Below are 24,128 nucleotides of genomic sequence, written 5' to 3'. Positions count from 1 at the left end.
GGCAGGAGCAACTCCATTCTGTGTTACATACAGAGACTGCCTGTCTCTGCCATAATGAACACAATTGAATTAGCTAGCCTGATAACTGGGAGAACAGAAGACGTTCAGAAATGAAAGCAGCTCCTCTCCCCTATGTGATAGCAGGGAGGTAGGTCATGTGATGTAGACACAGGAATAGCTAGATACACAGGCTCGCTCCCTGCACTTAGCCCCTCCTCCCCCCCTCCCCTGAGAGCAGGCAGCCCCTCCCCCCTGACAGCAGCAGATACATCACTTGACTTATGAGCAGCTAAGTCAGGGCTGTGTCAACCATGAATAGAATAAAGTAAGATAGTGGACAAACAAAGCAGTTTTACTGAAGCAATGTATTTAGGAAAAGTCTTACATCCACATTAACAAGCAGTATAGATAGGATCCTTGTGATGGGACAACCCCTTTAAGGTGGATATTGGATAGTAGTGTTAGAAGGGGGCCGGATATTGGATAGTAGTGTTAGAAGGGGGCCGGATATTGGATAGTAGTGTTAGAAGGGGGCCGGATATTGGATAGTAGTGTTAGAAGGGGGCCGGATATTGGATAGTAGTGTTAGGAGGGGGCCGGATATTGGATAGTAGTGTTAGGAAGGGGCCGGATATTGGATAGTAGTGTTAGGAGGGGGCTGGATATTGGATAGTAGTGTTAGGAGGGGCTGGATATTGGATAGTAGTGTTAGGAGGGGCTGGATATTGGATAGTAGTGTTTGGAGGGGGCCGAATATTGGATAGTAGTGTTAGAAGGGGGCCGGATATTGTATAGTAATGTTAGGAGGGGGTCGGATATTGGATAGTAGTGTTAGGAGGGGCTGGATATTGGATAGTAGTGTTAGAAGGGGGCTGGCTATTGGATAGTAGTGTTAGGAGGGGGCTGGATATTGGATAGTAGTGTTAGGAGGGGGTCAGATATTAGATAATGGTGTTAGGAGGGGGCCGGATATTGGATAGTAGTGTTAGGAGAGGGCCGGATATTGGATAGTAGTGTTAGGAGGGGGCCGGATATTGGATACTGGTGTTAGGAGGAGGTCGGATATTGGATAGTAGTGTTTGGAGGGGGCCGGATATTGGATAGTAGTGTTAGGAGAGGGCCGGATATTGGATAGTAGTGTTTGGAGGGGGCCGGATATTGGATAGTAGTGTTAGGAGGGGGCCGGGTATTGGATAGTAGTGTTAGGAGAGGGCCGGATATTGGATAGTAGTGTTAGGAAGGGGCCGGATATTGGATAGTAGTGTTAGGAGGGGCCGGATATTGGATAGTAGTGTTAGGAGGGGCCGGATATTGGATAGTAATGTTAGGAGGGGCCGGATATTGGATAGTAATATTAGGAGGGGCCGGATATTGGATAGTAGTGTTAGGAGAGGGCTGGATATTGGATAGTAGTGTTAGGAGGAGGCCGGATATTGGATAGTAGTGTTAGGAGGGGCCGGATATTGGATAGTAATGTTAGGAGGGGACGGATATTGGATAGTAATATTAGGAGGGGCCGGATATTGGATAGTAGTGTTAGGAGGGGCCGGATATTGGATAGTAGTGTTAGGAGGAGGGCGGATATTGGATAGTAGTGTTAGGAGGGGCCGGATATTGGATAATAGTGTTAGGAGGGGCTGGATATTGGATAATAGTGTTAGGAGGGGCTGGATATTGGATAGTAATGTTAGGAGGGGCCGGATATTGGATAGTAGTGTTAGGAAGGGGTCGGATATTGGATAGTAGTGTTAGGAGGGGGCCGGATATTGGATAGTAATGTTAGGAGGGGCCGGATATTGGATAGTGGTGTTAGGAGGGGCCGGATATTGGATAGTAGTGTTAGGAGGGGCCGGATATTGGATAGTAGTGTTAGGAGGAGGCTGGATATTGGATAGTAGTGTTAGGAGGAGGCTGGATATTGGATAGTAGTGTTAGGAGAGGGCCGGATATTGGATAGTAGTGTTAGGAAGGGGCCGGATATTGGATAGTAATGTTAGGAGGGGCCGGATATTGGATAGTAATGTTAGGAGGGGCCGGATATAGGATAGTAGTGTTAGGAAGGGGCCGGATATTGGATAGTAATGTTAGGAGGGGCCGGATATTGGATAGTAATGTTAGGAGGGGCCGGATATTGGATAGTAATGTTAGGAGGGGCCGGATATTGGATAGTAGTGTTAGGAAGGGGTCGGATATTGGATAGTAGTGTTAGGAGGAGGCCGGATATTGGATAGTAGTGTTAGGAGGGGCTGGATATTGGATAGTAGTGTTAGGAGGAGGCCGGATATTGGATAGTAGTGTTAGGAGGGGCTGGATATTGGATAGTAGTGTTAGGAAGGGCCGGATATTGGATAGTAGTGTTAGGAAGGGCCGGATATAGGATAGTAGTGTTAGGAGGAGGCCGGATATTGGATAGTAGTGTTAGGAGGGGGCCGGGTATTGGATAGTAGTGTTAGGAGGGGGCCGGGTATTGGATAGTAGTGTTAGGAGGAGGCCGGATATTGGATAGTAGTGTTAGGAGGGGGCCGGGTATTGGATAGTAGTGTTAGGAGGGGGCCGGGTATTGGATAGTAGTGTTAGGAGGGGGCCGGGTATTGGATAGTAGCGTCCTCATCAGTGCTGGTTATCTCCTCCTGTCATAGTGCCGGGATGATAACGGTGTGTTCACCTCTTTGTTCACCTCTCAAGACGACCTCTTTGTTCATCTTGTCTTCCAGAGAGTGGGTGATGAAGAGCAGCATCCTCATCGCCATGTCCGTGTACACCTACCTGCGGTTAATCGTGGACCACCATGGTACCCCCCAGCTCCTGGTCCTCAGGCAGAAGGAGGTGGACTTCTGTATCATGTTGCTGAAAGAACGGGTAATATAACCCTTGTAGTGTTGGGGGGCAGTCACCCCACTGTATAATTTCAGCGGACATCCGCTGTACACTCCAGACCTGCTCCACTCCTCCATTCACCTCCTCAGTTTCCTGCTTTCAGCCTCCATCTTATAATCTTACATTCAGCTGCACACTCTCTTCCGCTTGCATTCTATTTTGACCTCTGTCTTTCTCTTGCACTTTATCTTGGCCTCTCCCTCTTGCACTCTTCCCTCGGCTCCTCCTTCTCCCACTTGCACTCTTCCCTCGACTCCTCCTTCTCCCGCTTGCACTCTTCCCTCGTCTCCTCCTTCTCCCGCTTGCACTCTTCCCTCGGCTCCTCCTTCTCCCACTTGCACTCTTCCCTCGTCTCCTCCTTCTCCCGCTTGCACTCTTCCCTCGTCTCCTCCTTCTCCCGCTTGCACTCTTCCCTCGGCTCCTCCTTCTCCCGCTTGCACTCTTCCCTCGGCTCCTCCTTCTCCCGCTTGCACTCTTCCCTCGGCTCCTCCTTCTCCCGCTTGCACTCTTCCCTCGTCTCCTCCTTCTCCCGCTTGCACTCTTCCCTCGGCTCCTCCTTCTCCCGCTTGCACTCTTCCCTCGGCTCCTCCTTCTCCCGCTTGCACTCTTCCCTCGGCTCCTCCTTCTCCCGCTTGCACTCTTCCCTCGGCTCCTCCTTCTCCCGCTTGCACTCTTCCCTCGGCTCCTCCTTCTCCCGCTTGCACTCTTCCCTCGGCTCCTCCTTCTCCCGCTTGCACTCTTCCCTCGTCTCCTCCTTCTCCCGCTTGCACTCTTCCCTCGTCTCCTCCTTCTCCCGCTTGCACTCTTCCCTCGGCTCCTCCTTCTCCCGCTTGCACTCTTCCCTCGGCTCCTCCTTCTCCCACTTGTGCTCTACCCTTGGCTCCTTCTTCTCCCGCTTGTGCTCTACCATTGGCTTCTCCGTCTCCCATTTGCACTCAACCCTCGGCTAGCTTCTTCTCCTGCTTGTGCTCTGTCCTTGGCTCCTCCTTTTCCCTCTTGCATTCTTCCCTCGGCTCCTCCTTCTCCCACGTGTGCTCTATTCTCAGCTCCTCCCTCTTGCACTCTACATTCGACGACTCCTTCTTGTGCTCTTCCCTCAGCTCCTCCTTCTCCCACTTGCGCTCTATTCTTGGCTCCTCCTTCTCCTGCTTGCACTCTATTCTCGGCTCCTCTCTCTCCCTCTTGCACTCCACGCTCGGCTCCTCTTTCTTGCGCTCTTGCCTCGGCTCCTTCCTCTCCTGCTTGCTCTATGCCCTCGTTTCCTCCCTCTCTTGCTTGCGCTCTGCCTCCAGCTCCTCCCTCTCCTGCTTGCGCTCTATCCTAGGCTCCTCCTTCTGCTTGCTCTCTGCCCTCGGCTCCTCCCTTTCCTGCTTGCGCTCTATCCTAGGCTCCTCCTTCTGCTTGCGCTCTATCCTAGGCTCCTCCTTCTGCTTGTTCTCTGCCCTCGGCTCCTCCCTTTCCCGCTTGCGCTCTACCCTTGGCCCCTCCCTCTCCCGCTTTCCCTCTACTCTCGGCCTGACTGTTTCCTCCCAATATTCTCTGCAGTTCATGGACTGTTTTATGATTGGTCGGGATCTGGTCCGCCTCCTGCAAAACGTTGCGCGGATTCCTGAATTTGATTCTCTATGGAAGGATATGCTGCACAACCCGCCGGCGCTGAGCCCCCAGTTCACAGGTAGGTACCTCCAGCGCCCCTCACAGGCAGACCCTGGACCTATACAATATACTGATGTGCCTGACTCCTGAGCAGTGGGGGGTGCAGATAATGTCGCCCCCTCCCCCTCCGGCGGGGTGTAATTAGTAGCGGCTCCCTCCGTGGTGTGTCTATTTATAGCCCCCGCCGTGCCGCGCTCTCCTGAGCTCGTCGCCTCAGCGGCCGCCTCTCCTCTCACCGATCCAGCCGGTGCAGTGAGGCAGTGCGTGCCAGATAATGAGATTACGAGTTAACCCCTTCACTCCTGTTCCAGCCCCGTGTGTTCTGTGTCACCCAGCTTTCCCACATCCCTGACTTTGTCTTCTCTTTTCCAGGGATCCTGCAGCTTCTACAGTCTCGCACCTCCCGCAAGTTCCTGGCGTGCCGGCTGACCCCGGACATGGAGACCAAGCTCCTGTTCATGACGTCACGGGTATGAGATTTCTGGATTATTCTGTGATGGCTGAAGAGCTATAGAGTACTGTAGTCACTACCAGAGCTGCAGTTACTACTGTACTACAATGTCTCTCATGTCCTGCTCACATCCAGAGCTGCAGTCCCAGTTGTGCCACCATATAATGCTTATACTCCACTCACATCTAGAGCTGCAGTCACAGTTCTACCACCATATAATGCTTATACTCCAGTCACATCCAGAGCTGCAGTAACAGTTCTACCACCATATAATACTTATACTTCAGTCACATCCAGAGCTGCAGTCCCAGTTGTCCCACCATATAATGCTTCTACTCCAGCCACATCCAGAGCTGTAGTCCTAGTTGTGCCACCATATAATACTTATACTTCAGTCACATCCAGAGCTGCAGTCCCAGTTGTCCCACCATATAATGCTTCTACTCCAGCCACATCCAGAGCTGTAGTCCTAGTTGTGCCACCATATAATGCTTATACTCCAGTCAAATCTAGAGCTGCAGTACCAGTTGTGCCACCATATAATGCTTATACTCCAGTTACTACCAGAGCTGCAGTACCAGTTGTGTCACCATATAATGCTTATACTCCAGTCACTACCAGAGCTGCAGTCCCAGTTGTCCCACCATATAATGATTATACTCCAGTCACTACCAGAGCTGCAGTCCCAGTTGTCCCACCATATAATGCTTATACTTCAGTCTTTACTAGAGCTGTAGTCCTAGTTGTGCCACCATATAATGCTTATACTCCAGTCACTACCAGAGCTGTAGTCCTAGTTGTGCCACCATATAATGCTTATACTCCAGTCACTACCAGAGCTGCAGTCCCAGTTGTGCCACCATATAATGATTATACTCCAGTCACATCCAGAGCTGCAGTCCCAGTTGTGTCACCCTTTGCAGACATTATACCCTCCTCTTTGCTCTGATGCATTGCATTGTGGGGGATGCGAGACCCTGCAGCTCTTGGTGTGACTGGAGCAGAAGACCTGATCCTGCTCTCCTGCGCTCTGGTGTGAAGTTTCTGTCTTGCTCTACTCTGTACACGGCTCACCAGTTATCCCGCTGCCCTGGCTAAGCGAGCGAGTGTATGAGCGAGCGGGTGTATGTGGGAGTGGGCGCAGTGCGGGGGGTTGTATGAGCGAGCGGGTGTATGTGGGAGTGGGCGCAGTGCGGGGGGGTGTATGTGGGAGCGGGTGTATGTGGGAGTGGGCGCAGTGCGGGGGGGGGGGGGGTGTATGAGCGAGCGGGTTTATGTGGGAGTGGGCGCAGTGCGGGGGGGTTGTATGAGCGAGCGGGTGTATGTGGGAGTGGGCGCAGTGCGGGGGGTTGTATGAGCGAGCGGGTGTATGTGGGAGTGGGCGCAGTGCGGGGGGGTGTATGTGGGAGCGGGTGTATGTGGGAGTGGGCGCAGTGCGGGGGGGGGGGTGTATGAGCGAGCGGGTTTATGTGGGAGTGGGCGCAGTGCGGGAGGGTGTATGTGGGAGCGGGTGTATGAGCGAGCGGGTGTATGTGGGAGTGGGCGCAGTGCGGGGGGTTGTATGAGCGAGCGGGTGTATGTGGGAGTGGGCGCAGTGCGGGGGGGTGTATGTGGGAGCGGGTGTATGTGGGAGTGGGCGCAGTGCGGGGGGGGGGGTGTATGAGCGAGCGGGTTTATGTGGGAGTGGGCGCAGTGCGGGAGGGTGTATGTGGGAGCGGGTGTATGAGCGAGCGGGTGTATGTGGGAGTGGGCGCAGTGCGGGGGGTTGTATGAGCGAGTGGGTTTATGTGGGAGTGGGCGCAGTGCGGGGGGTCTCCAGATTATTGGGCTCTGGATCAGTCATCACATCTGAGCCGATCACGGAGGTAGATCCTGTGTGTACAGGGCTGAGCGGCGCCCTCTGCCCAATACTGAGGATGGGGGGCAGCTGAGGTGTAGGCTTACCCTGCCTGTCCCCCATGCTTTACCCTGCAGAGTCACTTCATTATTACTTAGCTGTACATAGGCTGCCGCTCTCCATCCCCCATGCTTTACCCTGCAGAGTCACTTCATTATTACATTGCTGTATGTAGGCTGCTGCTCTGCCTGTCCCCCATGCTTTACCTTGCCGCTGTGTCCCTCTCTCCGGTACAGGTGCGTTTCGGGCAGCAGAAGAGATACCAGGACTGGTTCCAGCGTCAGTACCTCTCCACCCCAGACAGCCAATCCCTGCGCTGCGATCTGATCCGTTACATCTGCGGCGTGGTCCACCCCTCCAACGAGGTCCTCAGCTCCGACATCCTGCCCCGCTGGGCCATCATAGGCTGGCTTCTCACCACCTGCACGGTGAGTAACCACCCAGCTCTACCAGAGTCCTGATGGGCAGGGTATTAGTGTGTGAGTCTAGGACGACCACCCAGCTTTCCCAGGGTCCTGATGTGTCTATTAACCCTGTATCTTCTGTCTTGCAGTCCAACGTGGCGGCGTCTAACGCTAAGCTGGCGCTCTTCTATGATTGGCTCTTCTTCAGCCCGGAGAAGGACAGTATCATGAACATCGGTAAGATGGCGTCCGCTGATCTCGCCACCACTGACTTACATCTGGGGGGGGGGGGGGGGGAGTGATCTCTGGAGCCGATCAGGGATCGGTCATGGCCTACTCACTGGTGTAACCACTGCCGTCTCCTCACCTTGCGCCATTTTTCCTCTCTCTCTCCAGAGCCAGCCATATTGGTGATGCATCACTCCATGAAGCCGCACCCCGCCATCACCGCCACACTGCTGGATTTCATGTGCCGGGTAAGACATCACAGCAGGTTAAAGGTCAGGTGAGGGGTTGTGGAGGTGGTGCACACACTGCATCTTATAAATAAAGTTAATTGCAGAGTAATGGGCAGATATTGCAGTGCCATTGTGGGGCGCCCTCCGCAGTCTCACCTCCCTGCACTCCTTACTTAGTAATGGCCGCCCCCCCTCCCTCGTCCTCCGCCGCTGGGCCCAGGAGACGCCAAGAAAATGCAAACAATGTTCCCAATTTTGGAGTTAGGTTGTAGGAAGTGCGTCCTGTGGGAGACCCCCGCCCCTCCCCCCAGCCCCCCACTCTGGGTAATTGTTCTATATCCAGCCCAGGTTTTTCTCATTTGCTTCAGTTTCTGAATCCTCCACTAAGGAACCCACAAATCATATGTGACAGGCCGACCCGCGGCCAAGAGGAGCGTGGGCGGCCCTTGTACGGGGACGGCTGAGATCTTGGCGGAGTGCGAGGTGACAGTATGAGGGGAACTTATGGCTGACACCAAGTGGTGGCAGTATATAAGTGCCATACCTCTGCTGGCCACAATGTCTACCAATATAAGACAACTGCAAACCAGCCGCCAAAAATGTGATCCCTATAGGAAGAGTATACCGAACCCAGAACTGCATGTAGGGGCCCGAACCTCATCTGTAATGTTCTCTCTATATAGATCATCCCCAACTTTTACCCACCACTAGAGGGACATGTCAGACAAGGTGTATTCAGCTCTCTCACCCACATCATGGAGAAGAGAGTCCTGGCGTAAGTACTGTACTACTACCCGTCATGTAAATAAAAAGAACTGCTATAATACTGCCCCCCATGTAAAAGAATATAACTACCATAATACTACTCCTATGTATAAGAATATAACTACTATAATACTACCTCCTATGTACAGGAATATAGCTACTATAATACTGCTCCTATGTACAAGAATATAACTACTATAATACTAGTCCTATGTACAAGAATATAACTACTATAATACTACTCCTATGTACAAGAGTATAACTACTATAATACTACTCCTATGTACAAGAATATAACTACTATAATACTACTCCTATGTACAAGAGTATAACTACTATAATACTACTCCTATGTACAAGAATATAACTACTATAATACTACTCCTATGTACAAGAATATAACTACTATAATACTACCTCCTATGTACAAGAATATAACTACTATAATACTACCTCCTATGTACAAGAATATAACTACTATAATACTACCTCCTATGTACAAGAATATAACTACTATAATACTGCTCCTATTTACAAGAATATAACTACTATAATACTACTCCTATGTACAAGAATATAACTACTATAATACTACTCCTATGTACAGGAATATAGCTACTATAATACTACTCCTATGTACAGGAATATAGCTACTATAATACTACCTGCTATGTACAGGAATATAACTACTATAATACTGCCTCCTATGTACAAGAATATAACTACTATAATACTACCTGCTATGTACAGGAATATAACTACTATAATACTGCCTCCTATGTACAAGAATATAACTACTATAATACTACTCCTATGTACAAGAATATAACTACTATAATACTGCTCCTATGTACAAGAATATAACTACTATAATACTACTCCTATGTACAAGAATATAACTACTATAATACTACTCCTATGTACAAGAATACAACTATTATAATACTGCCTCCTATGTACAAGAATATAACTACTATAATACTGCTCTTATGTACAAGAATATAACTACTATAATACTGCTCCTATGTACAAGAATATAACTACTATAATACTACCTCCTATGTACAAGAATATAACTACTATAATACTACTCCTATGTACAATAATATAACTACTATAATACTGCTCCTATGTACAAGAATATAACTACTATAATACTACTCCTATGTACAAGAATATAACTACTATAATACTACCTCCTATGTACAAGAATATAACTACTATAATACTACCTCCTATGTACAAGAATATAACTACTATAATACTGCTCCTATGTACAAGAATATAACTACTATAATACTACCTCCTATGTACAAGAATATAACTACTATAATACTGCTATGTACAAGAATATAACTACTATAATACTACTATGTACAAGAATATAACTACTATAATACTACTCCTATGTACAAGAATATAACTACTATAATACTACTCCTATGTACAAGAATATAACTACTATAATACTGCTCCTATGTACAAGAATATAACTACTATAATACTGCTCCTATGTACAAAAATATAACTACTATAATACTACCTCCTATGTACAAGAATATAACTACTATAATACTACCTCCTATGTACAAGAATATAACTACTATAATACTATCTCCTATGTATAAGAATATAACTACTATAATACTACTCCTATGTACAAGAATATAACTACTATAATACTACTCCTATGTACAAGAATATAACTACTATAATACTACTCCTATGTACAAGAATATAACTATTATAATACTGCTCCTATGTACAAGAATATAACTACTATAATACTACTCCTATGTACAAGAATATAACTACTATAATACTACCAACTATGTACAAGAATATAACTACTATAATACTACCTCCTATGTACAAGAATATAACTACTATAATACTACTCCTATGTACAAGAATATAACTACTATAATACTGCTCCTATGTACAAGAATATAACTACTATAATACTACTCCTAAGTACAAGAATATAACTACTATAATACTGCTCCTATGTACAAGAATATAACTACTATAATACTGCTCCTATGTACAAGAATATAACTACTATAATACTACTCCTATGTACAAGAATATAACTACTATAATACTACCTCCTATGTACAAGAATATAACTACTATGTACAAGAATATAACTACTATAATACTACTCCTATGTACAAGAATATAACTACTATAATACTACCTCCTATGTACAAGAATATAACTACTATAATACTACTACTATGTACAAGAATATAACTACTATAATACTACCTCCTATGTACAAGAATATAACTACTATAATACTACTACTATGTACAAGAATATAACTACTATAATACTACTACTATGTACAAGAATATAACTACTATAATACTACCTCCTATGTACAAGAATATAACTACTATAATACTACTACTATGTACAAGAATATAACTACTATAATACTACCTCCTATGTACAAGAATATAACTACTATAATACTACTCCTATATACAAGAATATAACTACTATAATACTACCTCCTATGTACAAGAATATAACTACTATAATACTGCTGCTATGATATTATATGTACCACTATATAACTGCTCCTCTGTTACTTACTGTTCTTTACTCTTCCTTTCCTCGGTGCAGACATCTTGCTCCGCTCTTCCATAACCCCAAGTTGGACAAGGAGCTGCGATCGATGCTCAGAGAGAAGTTTCCGGAGTTCTGTAACCTGCCATCTCCAGCCTCAGAAAGTAAGGGCTGCACGTGAGTATGTGACGTCTGACTATCCTGCTCTGTTTCTTGACTTTGTTTCTTCTCTTCTCTCCTGCTCATCTCTTGCTGTGCTTCTGCCTCTTCTGTACTATGCGGTCATCTGTTGAGCTCTAATAAAGCCTATACAGTCCCCTCCTCTCCTGTCTAGCCTCTTTGTCTACCTTCCGACTTCCTCCAGACTCCCCTCTTTGCCTGTCCCATTAGGCTCTTCTCTTTTGCCATCCCATTAGGCTCTTCTCTTTACCCGTCCCATTAGGCTCTTCTCTTTACCCGTCCCATTAGGCTCTTCTCTTTGCCCGTCCCATTAGGCTCTTCTCTTTACCCGTCCCATTAGGCTCTTCTCTTTACCCGTCCCATTAGGCTCTTCTCTTTACCCGTCCCACTAGGCTCTTCTCTTTGCCTGTCCCATTAGGCTCTTCTCTTTGCCTGTCCCATTAGGCTCTTCTCTTTGTGCGTCCCATTAGGCTCTTCTCTTTGTGCATCCCATTAGGCTCTTCTCTTTACCCGTCCCACTAGGCTCTTCTCTTTGCCTGTCCCATTAGGCTCTTCTCTTTGCCTGTCCCATTAGGCTCTTCTCTTTGCCTGTCCCATTAGGCTCTTCTCTTTGCCTGTCCCATTAGGCTCTTCTCTTTGCCTGTGCCATTAGGCTCTTCTCTTTACTTGTCCCATTAAGCTCTTCTCTTTTGCCTGTCCCTTTAGGCTCTTCTCTTTTGCCTTTCCCATTAGGCTCTTCTCTTTACCCGTCCCACTAGGCTCTTCTCTTTACCCGTCCCATTAGGTTCTTCTCTTTTGCCTGTCCCATTAGGCTCTTCTCTTTGCCCGTCCCATTAGGCTCTTCCCTTTGCCTGTCCCATTAGGCTCTTCTCTTTGCCTGTCCCATTAGGCTCTTCTCTTTACCCGTCCCATTAGGCTCTTCTCTTTGCCCGTCCCATTAAGCTCTTCTCTTTGCGCGTCCCATTAGGCTCTTTTCTTTACCCGTCCCATTAGGCTTTTCTCTTTGCCCGTCCTTTTTGGCTCTTCTCTTTGCCCGTCCCATTAGGCTCTTCTCTTTTGCCCGTCCCATTAGGCTCTTCTCTTTTGCCCGTCCCATTAGGCTCTTCTCTTTTGCCCGTCCCATTAGGCTCTTCTCTTTTGCCCGTCCCATTAGGCTCTTCTCTTTACCCGTCCCATTAGGCTCTTCTCTTTACCTGTCCCTTTAGGCTCTTCTCTTTACCCGTCCCATTAGGCTCTTCTCTTTGCCTGTCCCATTAGGCTCTTCTCTTTGCCTGTCCCATTAGGCTCTTCTCTATTGCCTGTCCCATTAGGCTCTTCTCTTTACCCGTCCCATTAGGCTCTTCTCTTTACCCGTCCCATTAGGCTCTTCTCTTTGCCCGTCCCATTAGGCTCTTCTCTTTGCCCGTCCCATTAGGCTCTTCTCTATTGCCTGTCCCATTAGGCTCTTCTCTTTGCCCGTTCCATTAGGCTCTTCTCTTTGCCCGTTCCATTAGGCTCTTCTCTTTGCCCGTCCCATTAGGCTCTTCTCTTTGCCCGTCCCATTAGGCTCTTCTCTTTGCCCGTCCCATTAGGCTCTTCTCTTTGCCCGTCCCATTAGGCTCTTCTCTTTTGCCCGTCCCATTAGGCTCTTCTCTTTACCCGTCCCATTAGGCTCTTCTCTTTACCTGTCCCTTTAGGCTCTTCTCTTTACCCGTCCCATTAGGCTCTTCTCTTTGCCTGTCCCATTAGGCTCTTCTCTTTGCCTGTCCCATTAGGCTCTTCTCTTTGCCTGTCCCATTAGGCTCTTCTCTTTGCCTGTCCCATTAGGCTCTTCTCTTTGCCTGTCCCATTAAGCTCTTCTCTTTGCCCGTCCCATTAGGCTCTTCTCTTTGCCTGTCCCATTAGGCTCTTCTCTTTGCCCGTCGCATTAGGCTCTTCTCTTTGCCTGTCCCATTAGGCTCTTCTCTTTGCCCGTCCCATTAGGCTCTTCTCTATTGCCTGTCCCATTAGGCTCTTCTCTTTACCCGTCCCATTAGGCTCTTCTCTTTACCCGTCCCATTAGGCTCTTCTCTATTGCCTGTCCCATTAGGCTCTTCTCTTTACCCGTCCCATTAGGCTCTTCTCTTTACCCGTCCCACTAGGCTCTTCTCTTTACCCGTCCCATTAGGCTCTTCTCTTTGCCCGTCCCATTAGGCTCTTCTCTTTGCCCGTCCCATTAGGCTCTTCTCTATTGCCTGTCCCATTAGGCTCTTCTCTTTGCCCGTCCCATTAGGCTCTTCTCTTTGCCCGTCCCATTAGGCTCTTCTCTTTGCCCGTCCCATTAGGCTCTTCTCTTTGCCCGTCCCATTAGGCTCTTCTCTTTTGCCCGTCCCATTAGGCTCTTCTCTTTACCCGTCCCATTAGGCTCTTCTCTTTACCTGTCCCTTTAGGCTCTTCTCTTTACCTGTCCCTTTAGGCTCTTCTCTTTACCCGTCCCATTAGGCTCTTCTCTTTGCCTGTCCCATTAGGCTCTTCTCTTTGCCTGTCCCATTAGGCTCTTCTCTTTGCCTGTCCCATTAGGCTCTTCTCTTTGCCTGTCCCATTAGGCTCTTCTCTTTGCCTGTCCCATTAGGCTCTTCTCTTTGCCTGTCCCATTAAGCTCTTCTCTTTGCCCGTCCCATTAGGCTCTTCTCTTTGCCTGTCCCATTAGGCTCTTCTCTTTGCCCGTCGCATTAGGCTCTTCTCTTTGCCTGTCCCATTAGGCTCTTCTCTTTGCCCGTCCCATTAGGCTCTTCTCTATTGCCTGTCCCATTAGGCTCTTCTCTTTACCCGTCCCATTAGGCTCTTCTCTTTACCCGTCCCATTAGGCTCTTCTCTATTGCCTGTCCCATTAGGCTCTTCTCTTTACCCGTCCCATTAGGCTCTTCTCTTTACCCGTCCCACTAGGCTCTTCTCTTTACCCGTCCCATTAGGCTCTTCTCTTTGCCCGTCCCTTTATCCTCAGGTCCTTTCCCCCAGTTTGATGTCAGGAGGACCCCCCGCCACATTAGATGGCTTCTACTAAGCAATGTTGTCTATTGACAGAAGGGTCTTCTTGTGACTTCCTGCACATACATGCCCGGCTGAGCTAAGTGTGCGTGTATGTGGGGGATCGGGAGAGAATGTCGCTGGCTGTCGCTCTTCCTTGGCTTTCTCTCATCACATTCTTATCTTTGTCATTCCTGCTTTGTCTTCTACCAGAATCTTCTGCCGGGGGAATCATTATCTGTACTCATCACACTAATGATCATTACACATGGAGGGTGCGGAGCGTCCCCCAGAGCAAGCGCAACGCCTGCTGGTGTCTCTGTATGACATCCGCACACCTTATACTACAGTACAGCTAGTCATCTGTTACTACTGACAACCAGCCTGTATATACCATGTCTGAGAGGTTGTCACAGCCCCGCCCTCTGTTACTGACAACCAGCCTGTATATATCATGTCTGAGAGGTAGTCACAGCCCCGCCCTCTGTTACTGACAACCAGCCTGTATATATCATGTCTGAGAGGTTGTCACAGCCCCGCCCTCTGTTACTGACAACCAGCCTGTATATATCATGTCTGAGAGGTAGTCACAGCCCCGCCCCCTGTTACTGACAACCAGCCTGTATATACCATGTCTGAGAGGTAGTCACAGCCCCGCCCTCTGTTACTGACAACCAGCTGTATATATCATGTCTGAGAGGTTGTCACAGCCCCGCCCTCTGTTACTGACAACCAGCCTGTATATACCATGTCTGAGAGGTAGTCACAGCCCCGCCCTCTGTTACTGACAACCAGCCTGTATATATCATGTCTGAGAGGTTGTCACAGCCCCGCCCTCTGTTACTGACAACCAGCCTGTATATATCATGTCTGGGAGGTAGTCACAGCCCCGCCCCCTGTTACTGACAACCAGCCTGTATATACCATGTCTGAGAGGTTGTCACAGCCCCGCCCTCTGTTACTGACAACCAGCCTGTATATATCATGTCTGAGAGGTTGTCACAGCTCCGCCCCTTGTTACTGACATCACTGATATATTGTTGTCACAGCTCCGCCCCTTGTTACTGACATCACTGATATATTGTTGTCACAGCTCCGCCCCCTGGTGACCTCACTGACACTTTTACCCTCCTTGCTCTCCCCAGTAAAGGCCGAGGAGCCGGCGTCCATGGAGATCGAGAACAGTCTTGCGGACAAGGACGAGAGCTGCTACGACACGGCTGAGGCCGCCTTCAGTGATGACGACGAAGAGATGAACAGCAAAAGTGCTGACAATGGTAAAGCTGGCCGCGCTCAGGGCATTGTGGGAGTTGTAGTCCCCCCAGAGATCGGCCGCACATCTCTACTGGGTTTGCATCAATTATAAAAGTTCTGTCCTACGTTCAGATCCCACACCGGGCCCTGGAGTTCCCTGGGGCCGGAGTCATTAGACCGGTCTACTCCCCCCTCCTCTAGTACACGTCTGGTGTCCCCTCTAGATTTGGGCAGTGCTCCGTCCCCTGTGTACCCCTCAGTAATCCTCCTCATCCTCCGTCTCCACCTCGCAGGGAAGAAGAGGGAGTTTCGCTTCCACCCCATCAAAGAGCCGATCATCGAGGAGCCGGTGGACATCACCCCATATCTGGAGCAGCTGGAGGAGCCGCTGAGGGAGAAGGTGGTGGCCCTGCAGAAGGAGAGGTAGGTAGTGCTGTGGCCCCCAGATAGTGTAGTGACCCTCCCCTGCCTGCTAACTGATGGGGGCGCTTGTGTTGCAGTGACATGGAGTCGCAGTGTGAGCTGATGCAGGACATTGTGGAGCAGATACTGGAGGTGAGTGATGTCCGGGGTGGGGGTGTAACGTGCCGATGATGCCATCAGGACTAACCGCGCTGCACCCCCTTCCTCAGGACGACTTTGACTCTGAGCAGCTGTCGGTGCTGGCGTCCTGTCTCCAGGAGCTCTTCAAGGGACATTTCCGTGTCTCCAGGAGCTCTTCAAGGGACATTTCCGGGGCGAGGTCCTCCCAGAGGAGATCACCGAGGAGTAAGTCAGCCGAGCCAGCGGCCATCATTGCTCCACATCCCGGGCTTAGCATTGACTCTCATGTTTTCATTGTCAGGTCCCTGGAGGAGTCGGTGGGGAAGCCCCTCTACCTAATATTCAGGTCAGTGCTCTGTTCCCCCTCTCCACCCCCGCCCTGCGACCCCTCCAGACCCCACAGCTGACTTGTCGTGTCTTTGCAGGAACCTGATCCAGATGCAGGAGGACAGTAATGGCTTCTCGCTGCTGCTGGACCTGCTGTCTGAACTCTACCAGAAGCAGCCCAAGATCGGCTACCACCTGCTGTACTACCTGAAGGCCAGGTGAGGGCGCCCCACTCTTCAGCCCCCCCCCCCCTCCCCCCAGACATGGGCTCCTGTGTACTAACCCTCCCCCTCTCTGACTGCAGTAAAGCGGCGGCCGGGAAGATGAACCTGTACGAGTCGTTCGCTCAGGCCACGCAGCTGGGGGATCTGCACACGTGTCTGATGATGGACATGAAGGCGTGCCAGGAGGACGACGTGCGGCTGCTCTGCTACCTGACCCCCTCTATATACAGCGAGGTGAGTGCCCGCACCCTGACTCAGCGCCCCCAGACCCCTCCTCATGGCGGCCGCTCTCTGACCTCCTCTCTTCTCGCCCTCCAGTTTCCGGATGAGACTCTACGGAGCGGAGAGCTGCTCAACATGATTGTCGCCGTCATCGACTCGGCCCAGGTATGAGCAGGGTGTAGTTGGGGTCTCCATTGGGCTGTGCTTCCTTCTTACCATGTCCTGCTCACACACCCCCCCCATGTGGTGCCACTGTGTGAGCAGGACATGGGGCCCTCGCTGATCAGACCTTTTCTGTGCGCAGCTGCAGGAGCTGGTGTGTCACGTCATGATGGGGAACCTGGTGATGTTCCGCAAGGACTCGGTGCTGAATATTCTCAGTGAGTATATCTGTCCTCGGGGGTGGTGGTGCCCCCCTCTTCCAGTGCCCAATAGTCAGTGTCCCCCTTCCTGTAGTCACTCCCCAGTAGTCAGTGGCCGCCATCTTGTCTTGCAGTTCAGAGCCTGGAGTGGGAGACCTTTGAGCAGTACTGTACGTGGCAGCTCTTCCTGGCACACAACGTGCCCCTGGAGACAATCATACCCATCCTCCAACACCTCAAGTATAAAGGTGGGTGATGGGCGCAGAGACGGCGCGCTATTGTGTTGTCAGAGCAATAGTTTGTGACCCCCTCCTGTATTGTCTATTACAGAACACCCCGAGGCTCTGTCCTGTCTGCTCCTACAGCTGAGGCGAGAGAAGTGAGTACCTGCCCATCCATAGGGGGGCGACACATTGCTGGGATATGTGGGGGGAGGGCGCCGTGCCCCTGGGATATGTGGGGGGAGGAGAACTATCTGAGGCTGGCATTACGGCGCTCGCTCTCCTCTCTAGAGCTGGTGATTGTGCAGCTGCGGGCACTTATCTGGGCGGGGGCGCCTCTTCACCCAGAGCGGGGGAAACAGGACAATTAATCAGTAATTAGCCCGGACTCTTATCAGGACGAGGCTCTTTTGTACCCGCCGGCCGCAGCGCCCGCTCTGTAATGAATTCCACTATTGTGGAGAGGAGACATGGCAGCAGCCGAGAGATAAGAGCGCGGCAATACATGAGGAGACGGGGAGGAGGGGAGAGCAAGGGGGCAGGAAGATGGCAGAGGAGGGGGGAGAGCAAGGGGGCAGGAAGATGGCAGAGAGGGGGGAGAGCAAGGGGGCAGGAAGATGGCAGAGGAGGGGGGAGAGGAGAACAAGGGGGCAGGAAGATGGCAGAGGGGGGGAGGGGAGAGCAAGGGGGCAGGAAGATGGCAGAGGGGGGGAGGGGAGAGCAAGGGGGCAGGAAGATGGCAGAGGGGGGGAGGGGAGAGCAAGGGGGCAGGAAGATGGCAGAGAGGGGGGGAGAGGAGAGCAAGGGGGCAGGAAGATGGCAGAGAGGGGGGAGAGCAAGGGGGCAGGAAGATGGCAGAGGAGGGGGGAGAGGAGAACAAGGGGGCAGGAAGATGGCAGAGGGGGGGAGGGGAGAGCAAGGGGGCAGGAAGATGGCAGAGGGGGGGAGGGGAGAGCAAGGGGGCAGGAAGATGGCAGAGGGGGGGAGGGGAGAGCAAGGGGGCAGGAAGATGGCAGAGAAGGGGGGAGAGGAGAGCAAGGGGGCAGGAAGATGGCAGAGAGGGGGGAGAGCAAGGGGGCAGGAAGATGGCAGAGGAGGGGGGAGAGGAGAACAAGGGGGCAGGAAGATGGCAGAGGGGGGGAGGGGAGAGCAAGGGGGCAGGAAGATGGCAGAGGGGGGGAGGGGAGAGCAAGGGGGCAGGAAGATGGCAGAGGGGGGGAGGGGAGAGCAAGGGGGCAGGAAGATGGCAGAGAGGGGGGGAGAGGAGAGCAAGGGGGCAGGAAGATGGCAGAGAGGGGGGAGAGCAAGGGGGCAGGAAGATGGCAGAGGAGGGGGGAGAGGAGAACAAGGGGGCAGGAAGATGGCAGAGGGGGGGAGGGGAGAGCAAGGGGGCAGGAAGATGGCAGAGGGGGGGAGGGGAGAGCAAGGGGGCAGGAAGATGGCAGAGGGGGGGAGAGGAGAGCAAGGGGGCAGGAAGATGGCAGAGAGGGGGGGAGAGGAGAGCAAGGGGGCAGGAAGATGGCAGAGAGGGGGGGAGAGCAAGGGGGCAGGAAGATGGCAGAGGAGGGGGGAGAGCAAGGGGGCAGGAAGATGGCAGAGAGGGGGGGAGAGGAGAGCAAGGGGGCAGGAAGATGGCAGAGGGGGGGAGGGGAGAGCAAGGGGGCAGGAAGATGGCAGAGGGGGGGAGGGGAGAGCAAGGGGGCAGGAAGATGGCAGAGAGGGGGGGAGAGGAGAGCAAGGGGGCAGGAAGATAGCAGAGGGGGGGAGAGCAAGGGGGCAGGAAGATGGCAGAGAGGGGGGAGAGGAGAACAAGGGGGCAGGAAGATGGCAGAGAGGGGGGGAGAGGAGAGCAAGGGGGCAGGAAGATGGCAGAGAGGGGGGGAGAGCAAGGGGGCAGGAAGATGGCAGAGGAGGGGGGAGAGCAAGGGGGCAGGAAGATGGCAGAGAGGGGGGGAGAGGAGAGCAAGGGGGCAGGAAGATGGCAGAGGGGGGGAGGGGAGAGCAAGGGGGCAGGAAGATGGCAGAGAGGGGGGGAGAGGAGAGCAAGGGGGCAGGAAGATGGCAGAGGAGGGGGGAGAGCAAGGGCGCAGGAAGATGGCAGAGAGGGGGGGAGAGGAGAGCAAGGGGGCAGGAAGATGGCAGAGGAGGGGGGAGAGCAAGGGGGCAGGAAGATGGCAGAGAGGGGGGGAGAGGAGAGCAAGGGGGCAGGAAGATGGCAGAGAGGGGGGGAGAGGAGAGCAAGGGGGCAGGAAGATGGCAGAGAGGGGGGGAGAGCAAGGGGGCAGGAAGATGGCAGAGGAGGGGGGAGAGCAAGGGGGCAGGAAGATGGCAGAGAGGGGGGGAGAGGAGAGCAAGGGGGCAGGAAGATGGCAGAGGGGGGGAGGGGAGAGCAAGGGGGCAGGAAGATGGCAGAGAGGGGGGGAGAGGAGAGCAAGGGGGCAGGAAGATAGCAGAGGGGGGGAGAGCAAGGGGGCAGGAAGATGGCAGAGAGGGGGGAGAGGAGAGCAAGGGGGCAGGAAGATGGCAGAGGAGGGGGGAGAGCAAGGGGGCAGGAAGATGGCAGAGAGGGGGGGAGAGGAGAGCAAGGGGGCAGGAAGATGGCAGAGGAGGGGGGAGAGCAAGGGGGCAGGAAGATGGCAGAGAGGGGGGGAGAGGAGAGCAAGGGGGCAGGAAGATGGCAGAGGAGGGGGGAGAGCAAGGGGGCAGGAAGATGGCAGAGAGGGGGGGAGAGGAGAGCAAGGGGGCAGGAAGATGGCAGAGGGGGGGAGAGCAAGGGGGCAGGAAGATGGCAGGGGGGGAGAGCAAGGCGGCAGGAAGATGGCAGGGGGGGAGAGCAAGGGGGCAGGAAGATGGCAGGGGGGGAGAGCAAGGGGGCAGGAAGATGGCAGAGGGGGGGAAAGCAAGGGGGCAGGAAGATGGCAGAGGGGGGGAAAGCAAGGGGGCAGGAAGATGGCAGAGGGGGGGAAAGCAAGGGGGCAGGAAGATGGCAGAGGAGGGGAGAGCAAGGGGGCAGGAAGATGGCAGAGGGGGAGAGCAAGGGGGCAGGAAGATGGCAGAGGAGGGGAGAGCAAGGGGGCAGGAGGATGGCAGAGGAGGGGAGAGCAAGGGGGCAGGAAGATGGCAGAGGAGGGGAAGGGGAGAGCAAGGGGGCAGGAAGATGGCAGAGGAGAGCAAGGGGGCAGGAAGATGGCAGAGGAGGGGAGAGTAAGGGGGCAGGAAGATGGCAGAGGGGGGGGAGGGGAGAGCAAGGGGGCATGAAGATGGCAGAGGGGGGGAGAGCAAGGGGGCAGGAAGATGGCAGAGGAGGGGAGAGCAAGGGGGCAGGAAGATGGCAGAGGAGGGGAGAGCAAGGGGGCAGGAAGATGGCAGAGGGGGGGAGAGCAAGGGGGCAGGAAGATGGCAGAGGGGGGAGAGCAAGGGGGCAGGAAGATGGCAGAGGAGGGGAGAGCAAGGGGGCAGGAAGATGGCAGAGGGGGGAGAGTAAGGGGGCAGGAAGATGGCAGAGGAGGGGAGAGCAAGAGGGCAGGAAGATGGCAGAGGGGGGGAGAGCAAGGGGGCAGGGGGGGGAGGGGAGAGCAAGGGGGCAAGGGGGGGAGGTGAGAGCAAGGGGGCAGGAAGATGGCAGAGGAGGGGAGAGCAAGGGGGAGGGGAGGGGAGAGCAAGGGGGGAGGGGAGAGCAAGGAGGCAGGAAGATGGCAGAGGGGGGGGAGGGGAGAGCAAGGGGGCAGGAAGATGGCAGAGGAAGGGAGGGCAAGGGGGCAGGAAGATGGCAGAGGGGGGAGAGCAAGGGGGCAGGAAGATGGCAGAGGGGGGAGAGCAAGGGGGCAGGAAGATGGCAGAGGGGGGGAGAGCAAGGGGGCAGGAAGATGGCAGAGGGGGGGAGAGCAAGGGGGCAGGAAGATGGCAGAGGGGGGGGAGAGCAAGGGGGCAGGAAGATGGCAGAGGGGGGGAAGGAGGTGAGAGCAAGGGGGCAGGAAGATGGCAGAGGGGGGGGAGAGCAAGGGGGCAGGAAGATGGCAGAGGGGGGGAAGGAGGTGAGAGCAAGGGGGCAGGAAGATGGCAGGGGGGAGAGCAAGGGGGCAGGAAGATGGCAGAGGAGGGGAGAGCAAGGGGGCAGGAAGATGGCAGAGGAGGGGAGAGCAAGGGGGCAGGAAGATGGCAGAGGGGGGAAGGAGGTGAGAGCAAGGGGGCAGGAAGATGGCAGAGGGGGGGAGGAGGGGAGAGCAAGGGGGCAGGAAGATGGCAGATGGGGGGAGAGCAAGGGGGCAGGAAGATGGCAGAGGAGGGGAGAGCAAGGGGGCAGGAAGATGGCAGAGGAGGGGAGAGCAAGGGGGCAGGAAGATGGCAGAGGAGGGGAGAGCAAGGGGGCAGGAAGATGGCAGAGGGGGGAGAGCAAGGGGGCAGGAAGATGGCAAAGGAGGGGAGAGCAAGGGGGCAGGAAGATGGCGGGGGGGAGAGCAAGGGGGCAGGAAGATGGCAGAGGAGGGGAGAGCAAGGGGGCAGGAAGATGGCAGAGGAGGGGAGAGCAAGGGGGCAGGAAGATGGCAGAGGAGGGGAGAGCAAGGGGGCAGGAAGATGGCAGAGGAGGGGAGAGCAAGGGGGCAGGAAGATGGCGGGGGGGAGAGCAAGGGGGCAGGAAGATGGCAGAGGAGGGGAGAGCAAGGGGGCAGGAAGATGGCAGAGGAGGGGAGAGCAAGGGGGCAGGAAGATGGCAGAGGAGGGGAGAGCAAGGGGGCAGGAAGATGGCAGAGGAGGGGAGAGCAAGGGGGCAGGAAGATGGCAAAGGAGGGGAGAGCAAGGGGGCAGGAAGATGGCAGATGGGGGGAGATCAAGGGGGCAGGAAGATGGCAGATGGGGGGAGATCAAGGGGGCAGGAAGATGGCAGATGGGGGGAGAGCAAGGGGGCAGGAAGATGGCAGATGGGGGGAGAGCAAGGGGGCAGGAAGATGGCAGAGGAGGGGAGAGCAAGGGGGCAGGAAGATGGCAGAGGAGGGGAGAGCAAGGGGGCAGGAAGATGGCAGAGGAGGGGAGAGCAAGGGGGCAGGAAGATGGCAGAGGAGGGGAGAGCAAGGGGGCAGGAAGATGGCAGAGGAGGGGAGAGCAAGGGGGCAGGAAGATGGCAGAGGGGGGGAGAGCAAGGGGGCAGGAAGATGGCAGAGGGGGGAGGGGAGAACAAGGGGGCAGGAAGATGGGAGAGGGGAGAACAAGGGGGCAGGAAGATGGGAGAGGGGAGAACAAGGGGGCAGGAAGATGGCAGAGGGGGGTGAACAAGGGGGCAGGAAGATGGCAGAGGGGGGTGAGCAAGGGGGCAGGAAGATGGCAGAGGGGGGTGAGCAAGGGGGCAGGAAGATGGCAGAGGGGGGGTGAGCAAGGGGGCAGGAAGATGGCAGAGGGGGGAGGGGAGAACAAGGGGGCAGGAAGATGGCAGAGGGGGGTGAGCAAGGGGGCAGGAAGATGGCAGAGGGGGGAGGGGAGAACAAGGGGGCAGGAAGATGGGAGAGGGGAGAACAAGGGGGCAGGAAGATGGCAGAGGGGAGAACAAGGGGGCAGGAAGATGGCAGAGGGGGGGCGAGAGCAAGGGGGCAGGAAGATGGCGGGGGGGGGGGCGCGAGAGCAGGGGGACAGGACAATGGTGGGTGGGGGGCACATTATTTATTCTTCTCACTGCTTCTGCCCCCTTCAGGCCTACAGAAGAAATGGTAAAGATGGTTCTGAGCCGCCCCTACCACCCCGATGACCAGTTCACCACCAGCATCCTGCGCCACTGGTGCCTGAAACACGACGACCCCCTGGCCGAGCACATAAAGTCCCTGCTCATCAAGAACAACAGCCTGCCCCGCAAGCGCCAGAGGTGAGGCCGACACCCCCTGCGTAGTCAGGGCCCCCCCATATTGTGAGCACTGTCATAGCTGCCCTCGTACCCACTAGGGGGTATAACCTCACCCAGACCGCCTCCTCTCCCCCCGCAGTCCATGTATAGGAGCTGTTCTGCAGGGCTGGGTGTGGGGTCTCTGCTGACTCCGGTGTCTTGTGTTTCGGCAGCCTGCGGAGCTCGAGCAGTAAGTTGGCACAGCTGACCCTGGAGCAGATCTTGGAGCACTTGGATAACCTGCGGCTCAACCTTTCCAACACCAAGCAGAACTGTGAGTAGCCGCCATGTTATGTGCACCTCTGCCGCCACCTGCTGCTCAGATTGCAGTACTGCACGCAGCATGTTCTTATCCTCTCCATGTCACTCTGCAGAGTAGGGGTCGGCACAGCCCCTGCCTGTAATATGAGGGGTGGGGGGGAGGGGGGTACGGACTTGGGCTCACTGCTTCATAACCAGCTCCTCTTACCAGTTTTCAGCCAGACGCCGATCCTGCAGGCGCTACAGCATGTCCAGGCCAGCTGTGACGAGGCGCACAAGATGAAGTAAGTGCCACATGACACCCACACAGCGCAGGGGACGGCACCAGGCGCCTCCTCACACCACACCTTAGATTTCGGTGGTCACAGATCTTTGTGTTCTTTAGGTTTAGTGACCTGTTCTCACTGGCAGAGGAGTATGAAGACTCAACGAAACCTCCCAAGAGCAGACGGAAGGGCCCCATGACCAGTCCTCGCAGCAGGAAGAACACCGCACAGCCCACCAACACCGAGGAAGAGTCTGCATCCAGCAGCGCCTCTGTGAGCACTGGGGAGGGACAGCAGCCTAGTGCGGAGAGAATGCGGGGACAGGCTGC

General features: G+C 53.6%; 1 protein-coding gene across 1 annotated transcript in view; it reads left to right on the top strand.

Annotated features, from left to right (window-relative positions):
* Positions 1 to 24,128, top strand: part of INTS3 (integrator complex subunit 3) — a 45,232-nt gene that overhangs the window by 16,688 nt on the left and 4,416 nt on the right. The window contains exons 7-30 of the mRNA XM_075261209.1: positions 2,715 to 2,859; positions 4,423 to 4,552; positions 4,906 to 5,003; positions 7,118 to 7,309; positions 7,435 to 7,522; positions 7,682 to 7,761; positions 8,427 to 8,518; positions 11,143 to 11,249; positions 15,396 to 15,527; positions 15,798 to 15,927; positions 16,005 to 16,059; positions 16,137 to 16,207; positions 16,240 to 16,272; positions 16,349 to 16,393; positions 16,473 to 16,592; positions 16,679 to 16,832; positions 16,917 to 16,985; positions 17,125 to 17,200; positions 17,317 to 17,430; positions 17,513 to 17,561; positions 23,087 to 23,254; positions 23,446 to 23,546; positions 23,745 to 23,817; positions 23,919 to 24,072. Coding sequence (XP_075117310.1) covers positions 2,715 to 2,859; positions 4,423 to 4,552; positions 4,906 to 5,003; positions 7,118 to 7,309; positions 7,435 to 7,522; positions 7,682 to 7,761; positions 8,427 to 8,518; positions 11,143 to 11,249; positions 15,396 to 15,527; positions 15,798 to 15,927; positions 16,005 to 16,059; positions 16,137 to 16,207; positions 16,240 to 16,272; positions 16,349 to 16,393; positions 16,473 to 16,592; positions 16,679 to 16,832; positions 16,917 to 16,985; positions 17,125 to 17,200; positions 17,317 to 17,430; positions 17,513 to 17,561; positions 23,087 to 23,254; positions 23,446 to 23,546; positions 23,745 to 23,817; positions 23,919 to 24,072 — 2,476 coding nt within the window. The remainder of the gene's footprint in view (positions 1 to 2,714; positions 2,860 to 4,422; positions 4,553 to 4,905; positions 5,004 to 7,117; positions 7,310 to 7,434; positions 7,523 to 7,681; positions 7,762 to 8,426; positions 8,519 to 11,142; positions 11,250 to 15,395; positions 15,528 to 15,797; positions 15,928 to 16,004; positions 16,060 to 16,136; positions 16,208 to 16,239; positions 16,273 to 16,348; positions 16,394 to 16,472; positions 16,593 to 16,678; positions 16,833 to 16,916; positions 16,986 to 17,124; positions 17,201 to 17,316; positions 17,431 to 17,512; positions 17,562 to 23,086; positions 23,255 to 23,445; positions 23,547 to 23,744; positions 23,818 to 23,918; positions 24,073 to 24,128) is intronic.

Source organism: Leptodactylus fuscus (assembly GCF_031893055.1).
Source record: "Leptodactylus fuscus isolate aLepFus1 chromosome 7 unlocalized genomic scaffold, aLepFus1.hap2 SUPER_7_unloc_1, whole genome shotgun sequence".
NCBI classification, from domain to species: domain Eukaryota; kingdom Metazoa; phylum Chordata; class Amphibia; order Anura; family Leptodactylidae; genus Leptodactylus; species Leptodactylus fuscus.
The sequence above is the reverse complement of the archived record's forward strand: the minus strand, read 5'-3'. Positions and strand labels throughout refer to the sequence as shown.